Genomic DNA, 16,523 nt, shown 5'->3' with positions numbered 1-16,523 from the left:
CCAAAAAAAAAAAAAAAAAACTCATCAAGAGTGAGTGTTAGTGACAAGATGTTTTTGGAACTATTCAAATGGTTTGAGAGAGACTTATGGAATATTTTCTGCCACTAGATAAATAATCAACATCACAAATACAGTGCCGACCCAAAGAGAAATATCATAAATACATGACAACTTCATAAGTTACCATATATTTTTATTAGAGTTGATTTGATAAAGGGCAATGGGAAAAAATATAATTAGAAAAGAACAACTTCATAAGCTCGAGTACGTATCGACAGAATGTGGGACAAAATTCTGTGCTTTATTTTTTCTATATATAGATTTATAACATATATTTATATGATATTTTCTTAAATAGATATATCTATATTTAACATATTAATAATAATATAGAACTTAAAATAATAGATTATACAAGTATATATGATGAATAGTTGATCAGCTAGATGTCAACGTAGAACTGCAATTTTTTTTTTCTTTTTTTTTGTAAAATAGAACTGCATTTTAAAATAAACTATGTTCCCTTAAATAATTAAATGACATAATAAAAACCGTCAAAAATATTCAATTGATACGTATATTAACAAATTACGAAAATAAACTAAAATTATACGTTGTGAAATAATTGAATGATAAGAATAAAACTGTCTGAAACATGCTTTTTGATCTAGTGAATAAAATAGATTAAAAGTTTTTTTTTTTTTTCGTCAACTAAAAGTTATTTCATCTATTCATTATTATTGTATTTATTGTCATCTAATGCAAATAATTTTCTCTCAGTACATTTTATATCACGTGTGTTCTTTTTCAACATCGGTCCTATTTGTTTGCCACTTTGGGTGTAACACTAACGCTGAATTCAAAATTTAAATAAAGTTATTTTGCTCAATTATTAATGTTCGTTTTTTCTCATCTAATCACATTTCACATCTCGCATCTCAAGTAGTTTCTTTTATTTTAGTTACGCCTCTTCGGAACATGCAGAGTTAACTCAAAACCAAACATCCACACTCAAAATGAAACCCCAAAGATAGCTGCATAAGTTGTAAGAAAAATATCTACAGACAAAATGAACGTAACATTATTTGTTTTATTTGTAACCAATACAGATTCAAACCACTTTAACAACAACAACAAAAAAAAAAAAAAAATTCAAGCCAAAACTCAAAATAAAACACAACATAAATTTATAATCTGTAAAATGTACTATATGTTTTTATTATTTAAGACATTAATAGTGATCGAAAGAAAAGAAAATACATCAATTTCGTATATATTATTAAAATTTGTTCTATTAATCCACATGGAAAATCTTTTGTCGAGTCAATCAACCCATTCAGCCAGACTTGTAAACAGTTCTACTTTTACTTTTTTTTGTTAGGGTTTTACGTTTTTGAATAGTGAGAAGAAAACTTCAATAAAAACAAACAAAATGTTTAAAAATGCCTTGATAAAAAATGGTACGTGTTAATTATAATTACCCACAAGGCCACAACCATCAAAGTGATTTATCATTGATTTTAAATTAATGAATTAATTATTAGATACAAAATCAGTTACTATCTTTCTAGTTACCCTCACTCTAGCTCTCTCGAATTATTCTGTCTCTCTCGTTTATGAATTTTGTTCTAGTTAATCGAAATTTGACGAACAAACTGTTTAAATATTTTCTCATCGAAAACGTAAAGTATGACCATGTGGCGAAAACATTGTTATTTGTGGCCCTACCGAATCGATCACTGATCAAAGTTTGTGGTCTTTCAAACCATTTTCTATATTACCAACCACATGTATTTAAAACTATTGCTATGCATGGCAGCATGGGCCAAACCCAAACGTCGTATATATTGCGATGCTACCAAAGTTCCAATTCATAATTTGGGAAACAACGCAATCGTTGAAAATGGTAAAATTATGTGGCGTACGTAGAATCTCCTTCATTCACCAGCTCCAACCATCAAACATGGCCGACGCCCTCCGGGTTTGGTTCCACTCGAGAGCCTAACAAAGGCTCTGTTTTGAAATCCTTTATACCTCTGTTTTTCCTTGGTTTTAAAATTTTCTGAAACTCAAAAAAACGTTATGCTTAAAGCTGCATATATTGTAACCAAGGACTTTTTTGAATAAATTTTACATTGATTCAAAAAAAAAAAAAAAAAAAAAGACAACCCTCAAATAACAAAAGAGGATCTTTATTTTACTTTTCAAATGTGGGCAGGAAAACTATGTTTTAAAGACTTGCCCCAAATCATGAGTTTCATTTAGTATTAATGATCTTTTGTAATAATTAGTTGGTCAAAATTTTCAAAATCCCCCCAGAGTGCATATTATACCTTAGATATCCACCGACATAACTAAATAGGTGTAGCAATAATACTATATATTAATGATTTTTAGTATGCCTGTTCTATGTTGCTTAGCCTTATATAGGTTGTCACTTTCGTCATTATAAATGCAACTTGAAAATACTATGGCATGAGATTTGTGACAAACGCGAACGCAATGGAGAGACGAGGTCTTGATCATTGGGCTTGATATTGAGCCAATCATTCAAATTATTCACTTTTTTTTTTTGACACCTCAAATTATTCACTTAAACAATAGTTTTTAATACCATTGTGAATAAAATCAAAGATCTAATAAGTTATTGTGAATTTGTGATACACAAGATCAGTATACGATTTCAAAGCTGACTCCCCCTCCCATTCATCATAACATAAGTTATTCGGTAGATTTTACACTTCTTTTTCGGAATAACAAAGGGCCTGATAGAATTAATTACAATGATTGATAGTGGACATGTAGATAAGGAAATATATATAAGAATCATAGTGGACCTAGATAAATAGACCCATAGAACTAAAGCAGTAACAATTTTTGATGGAAAGAAACATAATATATATTTTTAACTACAAAACAAAGTGAAGAAATGATGGAAAAGTGGGGCCTAAGGACAGAGGCAACAATGACAGGCCCATTGACACTCTCATATGAAAGGTTCATGTGGTTCTCCCACTCGTCTATTGCTAATTATTAACTTTATCAAATGCAAAGTATATTTCTCATTAATGAACAAAGTAAACATTACAAGAGTATATATAGTATGAGAGTAAAGTAACAAACTATAACTAACTCTCATATAGGCTTAATACACCCCCCTCAAGCCGAATCCTGTATAGCTTGACCTTTTTGAGGAAGGAAGAGGCTTGACACTGATAGACGACCAAGGATAGACCGAAATGGACCTGGTTGAAGCGCCTTAGTCAGAATATCAGCAAGTTGGTTCTCTGTATCAACATGAAGAACCTTCAAGAAGCCATTCTTGACTCTATCTCGTGTAGTATGACAGTCGATTTCAACATGTTTAGTTCGCTCATGGAACACCGAGTTATTTGCAATATGCATAGCCGATTTATTATCGCAAAAGAGCTTAACCTGAAACTCCATCTCCACATGTAAGTCTTTCAGCATTTGAGCTAACCACAACAATTCCTTAGTCGCTACTGCCATACTCCTGTACTCTGCTTCTGTGCTACTTCCACTGGCTACTTCCTGCTTTTTAGATTTCCAAGTAATCAGAGAAGTGCCAAGAAATACACACACACCACTTACTGATCTTCTGGAGTCCAAGCATGTTCCCCAATCAGCATCAGCAAAGCCATTTAAGTACAATTCTGTTCCTGCAGAGGAAAACAAACCTTGACCTGGATTGTTCTTTAGGTATTTCAAAACCTGATGTGCCGCATGCAAATGAACATTCGTTGGGCAAGATAAGAATTGACTGAGATTATGGACTGCAAATGTAATGTCCGGTCTTGTAACACAAAGATACAGTAACCTCCCAATCAATTCTCTGTAAGGTCTTCCATCTTCAAGTAAAGTACCTAAATCCTTCGTAAGAACCACCTTCGGATCCATAGGCACTGATTTAGGCTTGCATCCTAATAGACCAGAATTAGCCAACAAATCCAAACAATACTTTCTCTGACATATCGAAATACCATCAGAGTTCCTTGCTATCTCCAAGCCAAGAAAAAACTTTGCTGGACCCAAATCCTTGATCTTATACCTTGCAGCCAGAACACTCTTCACAGCACAAACAACTTCATCATTATTACTCACAATCAAGATATCATCCACATATATCAACATAGCCACAATAGCAGTGGATGTGATCTTAACAAACAACGTGTTATCCACATAAGATTGTTGAAAGCCATCATCAAGTAAAGTCTGAGACAAGCACTTATACCATTGTCGTGAAGCTTGTTTCAATCCATATATGGATTTATGAAGTCTGCAAACTGGATTTGGTGGTAAAGATCCTGAAGATGGTGTGTATCCTTGAGCAAGACTCATATAAATTTCTTCTTCTAGGTCACTATGCAAAAATGCATTTGTGACATCCATTTGAGTCGTACTCCATCCTTTTCTAGCTACTAATCCTAGAACTAATTTCACACTAGCAAGCTTAGCCACAGGGGAGAAAGTATCAAAGTAGTCTACTCCTTCCTGTTGTGTGAAACCTTTAGCAACCAACCGTGCTTTATATCGTTCTATAGAGCCATCTGCATTGTACTCAATAGTATATACCCATTTACACCCAACTACATTCTTATTTGGTGGTAAAGAAACTACACTCCAAGTCTTATTAAGTTCCATAACACCTAGTTCCACATTCATAGCCATAGTCCACTGAACAGATGCTATGACTTCTTTAAATGTTTTTGGTTCTGTCTCAACCGAAATAGAAAGCACAAAATTTTGGTAGGTGGGCTTTATCTGAGCATATGAAAGGAAAGAAGAAAGAGGATAAGGAGTAGTAATGACCTTTGGTGTAGGATTGGTGTGTATGAGAGAACAATGGTAATCCGATAAGTAACTTGGAGCTTTAGATGATCGTTTTAGCCTGCCATTATTCAATGAAAGAATCAAAGAATCGAGTAAGTTCAAGAAGTAACAACCAAATCCAGATCGATGAAGTGAATGAAAGCGGAAGAAGATTCAATGTGAATCGCGATGATTGTGATGTAGAGATGAATTGAAGGAAAGATCGAAAGCTTGATGTTGCTTATCGATTGAAGATAACAGCAAATTGAGCTGCGAAATGATGATGGATGAAGATGATAATGTGAGAATCGTCGTTGATGATGACGATTTGAAGACAAAAGCAGAAAAAATGGAAGAAGATGATGAAGAAGACGATGAATTTGGTGAATTTTTCCTGGAAAATTGGTTGTTAGAACTTTCTCGAGAAAGTGAATGAGAAAACAATTTTTCTTTGCTCTGATACCATATTAACTTTATCAAATGTAAAGTATATTTCTCATTAATGAACAAAGTAAACATTACAAGAGTATATATAATATGAGAGTAAAGTAACAAACTATAACTAACTCTCATATAAGCTTAATACTAATGATGATTAAGAATTCAATGATCCTCCTTTTTAGTATATATATTATTTTATAGTACCTTATAGTATAGTAATATAGTATGTTAAGAAAATCCAATGAGTTTTTCCGATTAATTAGGATCTTTTCAGCTTATTGATGATGATGCTATCAACTTCCCTCAAAGTTTTTCATGCACTACAACTTTTTTTTTTGTTTTTCAAATCAAAATTTTGTTGAAGTGTATTTAAAAATAAAATAAAAACTTTAAAAAGAATCTCATGCTTTCATAAACATTATTGAACTTTAGGATAATCTTTTAAGATGAATGATTGAATGGAAAATGACTTTTACTAACGTAAGAAAATGATGACAAAATGCATAAACTCTCGTAATTATTTGTAGAGTCAGTCCACTCCTACTGCCTTCTTAGAATAGATCCGCCCCTGACTTCAAGAAACGAAACATCAAAGCCCAAAAAATAGAAGATGATTTTCGATTGGAATAAGCATTCTTCGTCGTACCTTCGGTGGCCAGTAATTGTGTGTTATCATTATCTTCCTCTAATTGACACAAAAAGTCCCAATAATTGAAGTGTTGTACTGTTTGATTGCATGATTTATTTTTCGGAACAGAATTCGTATGCATGCAGCAACACATAGCTAACTGATAATAGTGTAGACCATATTTATATTCACTCTATCGTGGACCCAATGTCACTATTCTTTTAAATATTAGGTTTTGGCTGTAAATGTTTGTTTAAATTATGGTCGGTGTGGTCGCTCCGGGTTTTTGTGATAAAATAATTCTTTTGTTTTTATATGACCTGAAAATGTGGCATAGTAGTTTAATATAGTATTATTGATGCATTACCATGGGCTTCAAACTTTCATGATAAATCTTTGTTGTTAAGAAAAAAAAAAAGAAATGTTTAGCCAATTATATTAAATTAAAATGGTAGAACTAATCACAATAATTTAGCGATTTTTACGATAATGTCAATTTAAGTATATTATTTATTATCTGATGTCATTATTTAAAAGTTTTGCCAATCACACCCATGTGTGAAGTGTGAAAATTAAACTAAACGACGTGAACAAAAGAATTTACAACAAAACAAAAACGAAGATTCTCCGAAAAACCTAACCCATTGTGACTATTAGATCAAATAGGCCCATATATGTTTTGAGTTTAAGTCAGATTCTGATTATCTTACGGCCCATTTTAGTGATTATCGAGAAATCAAGTCACGTGGCTATGATAATTAAAATTTAAAACTCAACAGTCAACACACCGTATATTTCCCAAAATAACATATATATATATATATATATATATCATGTACATTTTATAAATACAAATTTAACAGTAATTAAATATCTCAAGACTTGTCATTTTAGTTATATTATTTGATTTTTAGAATAAACTTAGCAAATTTAGATACTATGGTACTTCATATATCTTGAATTCCCCAAATTATTAAACAGGAATAATGAAGGACAAGTAATTGTCTTTATAAAGTGGGAACTAAACAAACCAGTAAGAAAAAGTTGAAATAAAGTGGCGAGTAATTACAACGAATACGACACGTGGGAATACGTATCCATGTGAAATCCGTAATTAACTGAGGTGAGATTTCCAATACTGAAATTTATACTAATCCGAAATTAGCAATAATACAAAATTTAATACGAGTAGTTTCGGGTGTTCGGAATCTAACTGTTAAAAGTAACCAAAGTTATCGACTTTGGTTTTATTCTTATCCAAAACTTCAAAATGAGCAAAACAAAAATTAACGTCTACTCCTTTCATTAATGCACCATATTAAAATTGATTATAATATATCAATTTTTGTGTTCAATAATTATATATAATTCTGAATAAATAATATGTAACTATTTTTAAAAAAAAGTTTACATTTCATCATCAATAAATAATAAAACCTTTAAATATATTTTTTTCGAAACAGTTTATTTTCTTATAAAACTTGGACTAATTAAGAACAGAAAACCTAATCAGTAAGAGATTAAGTCATTATTAATATAGTTACCGCAAGAATATAAATAGTATTTCTTTTATCTCTTTAAATCCAAATGTATTCATATCTGTTTTATTCATACATATTTATCCTATTTATTAAATTATTTATATTTGTTACTTTATGTATTTTTCTTAATTTAATATTCAGTCGCCAAAATATTATTATTCGGAAACACTTCTTAAAGATGTCTTCTACCATCCATACTATATCAGTATATCGTCATCACTTACCGCATGGTCCGCATCTAACTTCTTTCTTCATAACCGCCAAATAATTCCGGTTTATTTTAATGTAATCACCAATCGAGTTATATGTTATTCAAAACGAGTTTTACCATTGGTGCAAATGTGCAATAATTGTTAGAACATAGAATAAAACTACTTTCTTTCTTATAGTTTTTCAAAAAAGAACAAGACTACTACTTTATCTGAAATCTGAATGTGAAAAAGTGAACAAATTTTTTATGAAATCAGAATTATACCAGTTTTTCACATAGTTTTCGTATATAATGGTTAGAAAGATATCATTGCAAAAAGAAAATATATATAAAAGGTAAAAGAAAGTTAAAAATTGTTAAAAAGATGTTGTGTGGAACTCAAATTGATCCTTTTATATAGTATATCATTTTTAACACGTGTCCTAGTTCGTTTTGGTTATACCATAAATTTCTCTTCAAAAACTAATTTTTTTTACGGAAGTCTGTTTAGTTTCTTTTTGGTTTAAGATTGAGGAAGTCTTTCAAGCTTTATTGATCGTTATCTTATTTTAGACTCGACTAATGCGCCGATTTTTGTTGTATATAAGTGATAAGTGATAACCGATTAAAATGTAAACCATTCTTAGTCAAACTGTATAGACTTCAGTATAACATTGACATAACAAGTTAAAAGGTGTATTAACAGATGTTCTGTATTATGTTCTATAATTTATTAATTTATATACGTTTCATACATCATGCGTAACAACTTTATAACGGAATAAGGATCTTCATGGAAGAAATGAAATAAATCAAGAAGGAACGAAAAACATAACTATTAAGAAAGTAACATGAATGACTTGGATTCTACCAGTGAATTAGATGGTCGATTTAGGATGGATCTTCATAGATAAATGACATTTAGACTTTTATTTATGAGAAACTACTGAAACATACAAGTGAATATGGTGGTGTGATGATGTTTTTTTTTTTTTTTCTTCGAAGGATTTGTTCGTCATGTCTCGTCGCCAGTCACATATGTGTAAAACGATATGGTTCGTTATGTCTTGGCTTGGTTCTAATATTTATGATGAATCGAAGTTGGAGACTAATCTTTAGCGTTATGACGATGTGAAAAAAAAAAACATTTTCTGGATTTTTTTTAAGTTTCAACATATTTGAATATCGTATGTATTACACTATGATAAATTAAATTCAGATAGCTGAAATTATCCCCATCCTTCTATATTTGTAACTATTTTTAAAAATATTCTGAAATTTAAAAATATGTGTTTCCTGTACTCAAACGTAAAACAATCAACAAAAAGAAATCTTATAATTTAATTAAGTCTAAGAAGCCACATTAACATTACTTTTCTCGTCTATAAAATTTGTTTTCTATATCATTTCTCGTCAACTCTTTTAATGTATATCAGGGATGTTTATCACAAAAGACATCATATAATTGAGTAATTGCTACAAATAACCCACCACAATGCATTAACAAAAATTTCAAGAAAAAATATTTCGAATTTAGTTGCTTCATTTTATCCTCTCTAATATTAACTTTAGTTGAATATAATAATATAAAACACTAATACAGGAAGTAGTGTCAATAATCTATACAAGCTTAGCACACCACGCTAAAAGGATAAAACTTTGCAAAGATTTTCTTACTTGTGACCTAAATTAATAGACTTTTCAGGTTCTGAATCTTCAGTAATTCCAGAAAGGTTCAAGATCAACCGGACCGGAAGAGGGAGATGGAACTTCTTGATGATCAAATCGCTTCCTCCCAAATTCAAAAACCGATGAGTTATCGGTGTTCGAAACCCCGGTTTCTTGCGAGATGCTCAATGTTTTGAAGTTCTGCCTTCTGTTGTTTTCCATCATCGCTTGTAAAACTGATTGTTCTTGCGTAAGAACCGGATTGGAACTCTCGGAAATGTTGAGAGATTGAGGTTGGTAGAGTGGAATCATCTGGAGAAAATCTGGTTGGATGGAGCTAAGGGAAGGGTTGCTGAAGCAATTGAGTATTGTTCCTCTAGTTTCAGCTTGGTTGGAGAAGCAGGGCACGTAAACTGGTTCGGTCTTGGTTTTGTCGTTGTATGGTGAAGAATCAGTTAAAGGTGGTAAACTAGACCCGGTTCCGTAAGAACCGATTCGGATTAACGTCGAAATCGGGATCTTCTTACCTCCAGCAGTTTTATGAAATACCCTGCAGATCACCCATTCATTCTGCCAAATGGAACCAAACCCCAAAAATTATCAAACAAATGGAAAAAAAAACAAAACAAAACAAAAACAGAGTTGTAAAACAGAGCAAGAAACAGAGCAAAGCTTGGATTGTTTTTATTTGACCTTAGCGGTTTTAGGCAAGTTGTGAGCAGAGAGTTTTCCATCTAGCCTATACTCATGCATCACCCAATTTGTTTTCTGGCCTTTAGGAGCTCTTCCTCTGTAGAAAACAAGTGTTTTCTTCATACCAACAAGCGATTTGCCTCGGAAGATCTCTTTATCCTTCCCTGTCGCCTTCCAATAACCGGCTTGAGTTGCTCGGTTAGTCCTCAGACCAGTCGGATACTTTCTATCCCTCACACAGAAAAAGTACCATTCTTTCTCACCAATTTTTGCTTTATCTGTTTAACAAAAAACAAAAAACACCAAAAAACAGAACTCATTAGACTTCAAAACCTTGTTTGAATTTAGACATGGGGGGATGTGTGTTGCTAAATTATGTTTTTTTTTAAAACCTACATGGCAACTCCCATGGCTCAGCTTTGTTCAAATCAACCTCACCAATAGCTTTAGCCGAGAAACCAAGGTCAAGAACCTTCTTGTGGAGATAGTGGGTTATGAGTTCTTCGTCTGTTGGATGAAACCTAAAACCAGGAGGCAAATCCATCTGCTCATCATCTTCCTTGTGAAACACACCGAAAGTTTCCATCTGTTTTTAAATAACCTTAAACCCTAGAAGAAAAGCAAAAACCTGATTCCGGTACAAGATCAAACCCTTACTTGATCCAAAACATATGTTTCTTAAATAGTTTTTCTTTGAATAGATCGAGAAAGATTTGATCTTGAATGTTTTCAAGAGATGGGTTCAGGGAATATATATAGATATATGTAAGAGAGATAGAGAGAGTAAAGGTGAAAGAGAAGTTAGGGAGAGAGATTAAGGAGACGCAGAGGAACTAGAAAGGTGGAATTTTTTGACGAAAATGATCGTTTTTCATCATACAAATTTGATTCATGTATTAAATTAAAAATATATATATTCTGTGAGAGGAGAAAGATACGTAGTGTGTAACGCAACTTGGCTAGGTTGTTTTGCACTTTCCCTTTTTGAAAAGAAAGAAACCTTTTTCTGCTCATTTAAAATAAAAATAAAAATTGTAATTAGAAATAATTAATAAAACTATATTCGGATAAAAAAAATAGAAATAGATTTGTTTAATTTAGGTTCTTTGAATCTAACGCGGTGACTAGTTATAATCAATTAACGGTATAATGAAAATAGTAATATAGTGAATTACCCAAATATATTTCGTTCGTTAAGCTACACACAATGAATGAATAACGGCGAAGAAGTATATATGATTTCAGGGAGTTATTAAAATGGCCGTTTTTGGTATTAATCAATTCATTTATTTTAAAAACTTAAATAAAGAGGTATGTGCATGTCATTACAAGTAATTAAATGTTGAAATTCTGATGACTCAACACAAATACTCGATTTACTAGTTATACTATTATTTAGTAGGATTTTTCTTTTGTCAATTTTTAATGTAGTATTAATTAGTTTTAAATAGTATACTAACTATCTTCTTCCCAATAGTGGTGTCAGGAAGGCATGAACTAGGTTTAACAAATGGTGTTCTGTACTCTTATTGGTTCTTCTTTAATTTGTTTCCTTATTTATCAAAAATGTGTTATTTTACTAAGGATATAATTATTTAGTAGAAAACTCTCGACCACAATGAGACCTTATAATCATTTCTTTTATTGATTCTAAGCTAATTTAGTTTAATTAAATTCTTTTTACAGCATTTAATTAATTAATTCTGTTCTTAATATTCTGATTATTTTTATATAAATTAAATGCTTTAAATAGTTCGTTGGTCTGATAATATTTTAGGTGATAGTCCTATTCTACTTAATTACTTATTCAAAAGTCAAATGGTCTAAAATAAAATAGAAAATTAGTAAATCTACCAACAATATAACTAATCCAAGTCACAAAAAACGACGAACTAATAAATAATTTACATCCATTAATGGCAACTACAAACTGTGATTTTAATCAATGTTTGAAACTAAAACTACATGTATATCTATATGTTTAATTACATATACACATAGCTACATTAAAGCCATATTGGTATCTATAATTTACCTCTTTCACTTTTTTTGGTAAAAGCATAATTTACATATTGCTATATGCATGTGATTACATTACATATACACATAGCTACACTAGAGCGGCCATATATTTGTTAAGCACAAGGGTGTCAAGGTGAGGCAGTGCTTCCATTAAACACTAAAATTTCAAATAGTAACTTCAAAGGTATTAGCTCTACTTAGTGACCTATACGTACCCTCAAACGAAAAGAAAGAATATGTTTATTTAATTAACCAGATATTGAGGTGCCAAATGAGAATGCAAATGCAGACTCGGCGAAAATACAAACACTTATCTATCTAGACGTAGTAAAAAGGGAAAAATATACGTTTAGGTTTAACTTTCAATGTTATTTTACTATAAAATAGTTTACCCCGTTAAAGTAAGTACCTATCGTAATAGACATCCTTTTTTCTATATTAGTGAAATTCCCTATGATCTTAAAGAAAAGCTCTAATATTCATCTTCTTCCAATTTCAAGCCAGCAGTAATGACAAATTTGTTTGTCCGAATAGTGGATTAGAGGATAATATTGTAATCAATAAAATCATATTAAATTGTGGGGTGAGCAAATAACTGATCCAATAAGATTTGGTCGTCTAATAAATTAAAATTCTACTTATAGAAAATGTTGCAAATTAGGTTAGTAAGATAGCGACTAATATTTCTATTTGAGGAAATAGATCTAATAAGACAAGACCACGTGTCTGGCTGTTTCTCGAGCAATCCCAAAGACTGCCAGTCATTAGCATAGTCAACTTGTCCATTCCGAGTTTTAATCACACATAAAAAAACTTAGGTGCCAGCTATATCCAATTATAAATAACCACGTGTCGTGGATGAAAGCTAACTACGTAATTATCAATGAAGCGATAGTTGACCTTGTTGGTTAAGTACTGGTCTCCAGTTGCGTGGTTGTCTCTTAGTGGCTAATAGGGTCAATTAAGAAGGTAGCCTTTTTTTGGGGTGCATTTCTTCGAATACTGAGAAAGATAGAAAAATGGCCGTACAGTACAGTGATGTGAACGAGATGGCAAAACTAACGATGTAAGATTAGACAAACTCCTCTACGCATCTTGTACATTGAAAAACACACACACAAAAGAGTGTAATAAAGAAAAATGATACTTAAAAGAGTTAAATGGATGACCTAGATTCAAGTCTTACTGATCATTGAATGAGTGTTAAGTATAAACGATATTGTTCTTAGCAAGCGAGATTAATTCAATTGGTTGGAAGAAAATAACTTGTTATCGAGTTCAACTGGAATATAAAGCTATATATATGTTATGTCTCAGGTCCCAAAAATGTTTTGTCTGTGATTATGCAGGTTAAGTAACAGAAAAGAACATTGTTACTATATATGTGTGTGTCATTTTTTTCTTAACCTAGTTTTATTGTGTAGACCTCTTCAAACTTTTATCTAACGAAACTAACTTATGCTAGTAAAATGCTTCTTGCTAACATATATATGGATATCGGAATTATGACTGGCCTTATTAACAACTAAAGAAGACTAGAAATTGTAGTTAGTTAACTTTTTCTTAAAAGGAAACTTGCAACCCTTTATTAGAACATGTTTAATAAATCAAATACACATGACGAACAAATTTTTTTTTTAAAATGTTGTCTGGTACATTAGTATATCACATGCACAAATTGCAAATAGTAACACAAACAAATTTATTTGAAAACTCCATATTATTATTGTTTTTATAAAATATATATAAGAAACTCCACACTATTATTACTACTTAAAATGAAAATCACGTAGAATGGAACAAAGCCGGCCCATGTGAGATTCTTGGTGTAAAACGAAAGAAAATAAAGATATATGTGTATATATGGATGAACCTAAACCACTTAAGAAAACCTAATTTAAGTTGTAACACTTTTTTATTGTTTACTGGCCTAATTAGGCAATATTGTATGAAACCGGACCCCACATGTACATTTTTCTCAATTGGGCAACACACACACATACACAAAAATATATATTTCACTAATTAAATCTGTAATTATTTGAGGATTGATAATGTGGAGTATATAGTGTAATTGATTTTAGGAAAAAAAAACTTCCAGGTCGTTTAAATCACCTGAATTATCACTATTATTTTTTTATACATAATCATTTAAAATTATTCCTTAACATGCAATGAATGATCTATTTCTAGTAAGAAAAATGTTTGAAAATACTTCTATATATCACTAGTTAATTATTTGTGAATACTTCAACATCCAATAACAATAATATTTGATAAAATCGTTCTTGATGTCTTAAGATATAATAAGATATCAAAAGGGGATGTAGCTCAGATGGTAGAGCGCTCGCTTAGCATGCGAGAGGTACGGGGATCGATACCCCGCATCTCCATTTTTCCTCCAATTAATTTTTTTTTTTTTTTTTGGGGTCAAGTCTCTCATCAATCTATGAATCTATGAAACAGAGAATGGATAAAAAGTAGAATTTACAGTAATTGCTACATTGTTCAACGAGAAGAAACAAAGAAAGAGAACCTAAGAAACTTTCAAAAAACAACATTGAAGAAAGAGTTGCGAAGTGTTAAGTATTCATGTTTTCTTGAAAAATTTCCCACCTTTTTCCCCAATTCCGGTCCCTGTAAGGCTTGAAGAGAGATGGGATCTGGTGTCTGGTCTCCACTGCAATTCTACTAATGCTGAGAACAGAGCTGACAGCGAAGGAGAGACTTCTGAATCTTTTATGTTCTTGCATGAAACTACTTTCAGATGTTCGAGCTCGTGCCAATGTAGAATCACGGATTCTAGACCTGATGTTGTTAGCAATGAGCATCCTTCTAGATACAACAGCTTCACTCTCCTGCAAACCCAACAAACAATGAAATTGGCAAAAGATTTGAACTTTTTAAAAATTATCGACAAGATCTTATACTAGTAGCAATGAAATTGGCTACAACTTTTTAAAGATCACATTGTTCCTAGAGATTCATATAGTGCTACAAAACCAGAATGCAGTTCAGTTAACTATTATCAAGCCTCAACCGCACAAAAGGGAGAGATAAAGTTTTTAGTACCCGAAAGCCATTGCCAAGCTGAATATATCATTATCCAATCCCCAACAATCTTGGAAAACAATCTCTCTCGCTGCTTCACACATTTTAAACAAAGCCTTTACGGTATTCTTATCTCTTAACTGACACTTCTCCAACTGCAATCGCTCGAGAGCAGGACAACAACAACTCAAGGACTCATCTGGATCATTATCGATCTTTTTACAAGAAACGAGTTTCAGAGTCTTGAGATTCTCACAATATCGAAGACCTCCAAGCCAACCCGACTCCATCTTATTATCACAAACAGTGAGTTCCTCAAGCATTTGACAACACTCACCTATCTCTTTAATCCCGTCAAATCCTCCCTCACATCCAACAAGCTCAAGCTTCACCAGTCTCTTACACCCTTGAGCCAAAATCATCAATCCGATATCCGAAACCAAAGAGTTATACAAACCATCGACATTCCCAACCAATCTCAAGATCTGCAGATTCTCAAACGCACCAATGCCAAGCAAAACACTATCAGAACACTTGTGCAATTCGAGTTCTTGCAACCTGGAACACTCTTCAGCTACATTCAACAACCCTAATTCACTAGTATTCGTCACTACGAGTTTCCGGAGATTAGAGCAACCACCAGCAAGTGCTTTTAGCCCTCTCTCAACTAATTCAACAGACAACAAATTCTCCTCAAAGAAACTCCAACTCTGATAAGACCCTACACCAACAGTAAACGAAACTATCCTGTGGTTAACTAAAATACCTAAATTTGGCGGCGAAATTAAACACCCACTGACCAAATCAACAGTCTCCAGATTGGGAAACCTCGAAATCAGCCGACCAGACGATAGAAATTCCCAATCCGAAACCTTAAAAGACCGTACAAGACGACCATGGAGTCTAAACCATCTCTTGCATACCAAGGAGAGATTTTTCCGTTGAGAATTAGGGATTTTCTGAATGACTCTGATGAGAATGAGGTCAGGTAAGAGAAGCGTGAAATCAGGAAGTAGGGTTTTGGATTTGGAGATAGGAGGAGTCAAAGACTGAAACTTTGCGGCTAAATCAAGGGGCGAAGAAGACAATAAGTGGTGATGGTTAACCCAAAGTTCCGACCAGCTTGCTCGTCGCTTCTTCAATGGCGAAACTGGACTACTCTCCTTCCCCGTATTATAAGACATGATACTTCACATTCTCCGTCAACGTTTCTTGAAGGTTTTTTCTCGGTTTTGATTTTCCCGAGAAAGAGCTTTAACGGATTTCTGCAATAGAAATGGAAAGTTTGAAGCTTTGAGGAACTAGAGAACTTTTACATTCACAGAGCAAAAATTTTGTTTTTAGGGATTTTAGATTTTGTTTATAAAAAATGATATTTTTGTTGTCTCTCTCTAAAGACGAAAGATTCGGTCTCTTTTTGTTAGCTTTCGTTTTGGAAACTGTTTAGATTTCTAGGAAT

At 32.3% G+C, this 16,523-nt stretch overlaps 2 protein-coding genes, 1 long non-coding RNA gene, 1 other non-coding gene and 1 pseudogene across 6 annotated transcripts; 1 reads left to right on the top strand and 4 right to left on the bottom strand.

Annotated features, from left to right (window-relative positions):
* Positions 1-3,159: 3,159 nt before the first annotated feature.
* Positions 3,160-5,230, bottom strand: AT5G07685 (annotated as a pseudogene; the record flags this gene model as incomplete). Its single annotated transcript has 1 exon — positions 3,160-5,230.
* Positions 5,231-5,807: 577 nt separating this feature from the next.
* On the bottom strand, positions 5,808-6,055 carry AT5G01425. Its single transcript, NR_142505.1, has one exon. It is a non-coding gene; the product is annotated as an other RNA (long non-coding RNA).
* A 2,952-nt stretch (positions 6,056-9,007) lies between these two features.
* NAC080 (NAC domain containing protein 80) lies at positions 9,008-10,874 on the bottom strand. Of its 2 annotated transcripts, NM_180458.1 has the most exons (4): positions 10,620-10,686; positions 10,388-10,535; positions 9,992-10,269; positions 9,170-9,868 (listed from the first exon to the last, which is right to left on the bottom strand). In NM_180458.1, the coding sequence occupies exons 2-4, from the start codon at positions 10,533-10,535 to the stop codon at positions 9,347-9,349; spliced, it is 948 nt and encodes a 315-aa protein (NP_850789.1). In that variant the 5' UTR covers positions 10,620-10,686; the 3' UTR covers positions 9,170-9,346. The 2 variants fall into 2 exon arrangements, with proteins under 2 accessions (NP_568182.2, NP_850789.1); NM_120850.4 differs by having other exon boundaries at positions 9,008-9,868; positions 10,388-10,874.
* Positions 10,875-14,333: 3,459 nt separating this feature from the next.
* Positions 14,334-14,406, top strand: AT5G07675. Its single transcript has one exon. It is a non-coding gene; the product is annotated as a tRNA-Ala (tRNA).
* A 31-nt stretch (positions 14,407-14,437) lies between these two features.
* On the bottom strand, positions 14,438-16,523 carry AT5G07670 (RNI-like superfamily protein). The gene is made up of 2 exons (NM_120849.4): positions 15,086-16,523; positions 14,438-14,871 (listed from the first exon to the last, which is right to left on the bottom strand). The coding sequence occupies exons 1-2, from the start codon at positions 16,246-16,248 to the stop codon at positions 14,604-14,606; spliced, it is 1,431 nt and encodes a 476-aa protein (NP_196384.2). The 5' UTR covers positions 16,249-16,523; the 3' UTR covers positions 14,438-14,603.

This window comes from Arabidopsis thaliana, chromosome 5 (genome assembly GCF_000001735.4).
Source record: "Arabidopsis thaliana chromosome 5, partial sequence".
In the NCBI taxonomy this organism is placed as follows: Eukaryota; Viridiplantae; Streptophyta; class Magnoliopsida; order Brassicales; family Brassicaceae; genus Arabidopsis; species Arabidopsis thaliana.
Note: the sequence above shows the minus strand (reverse complement) of the source record. Positions and strands in the feature narration are given on the sequence as shown.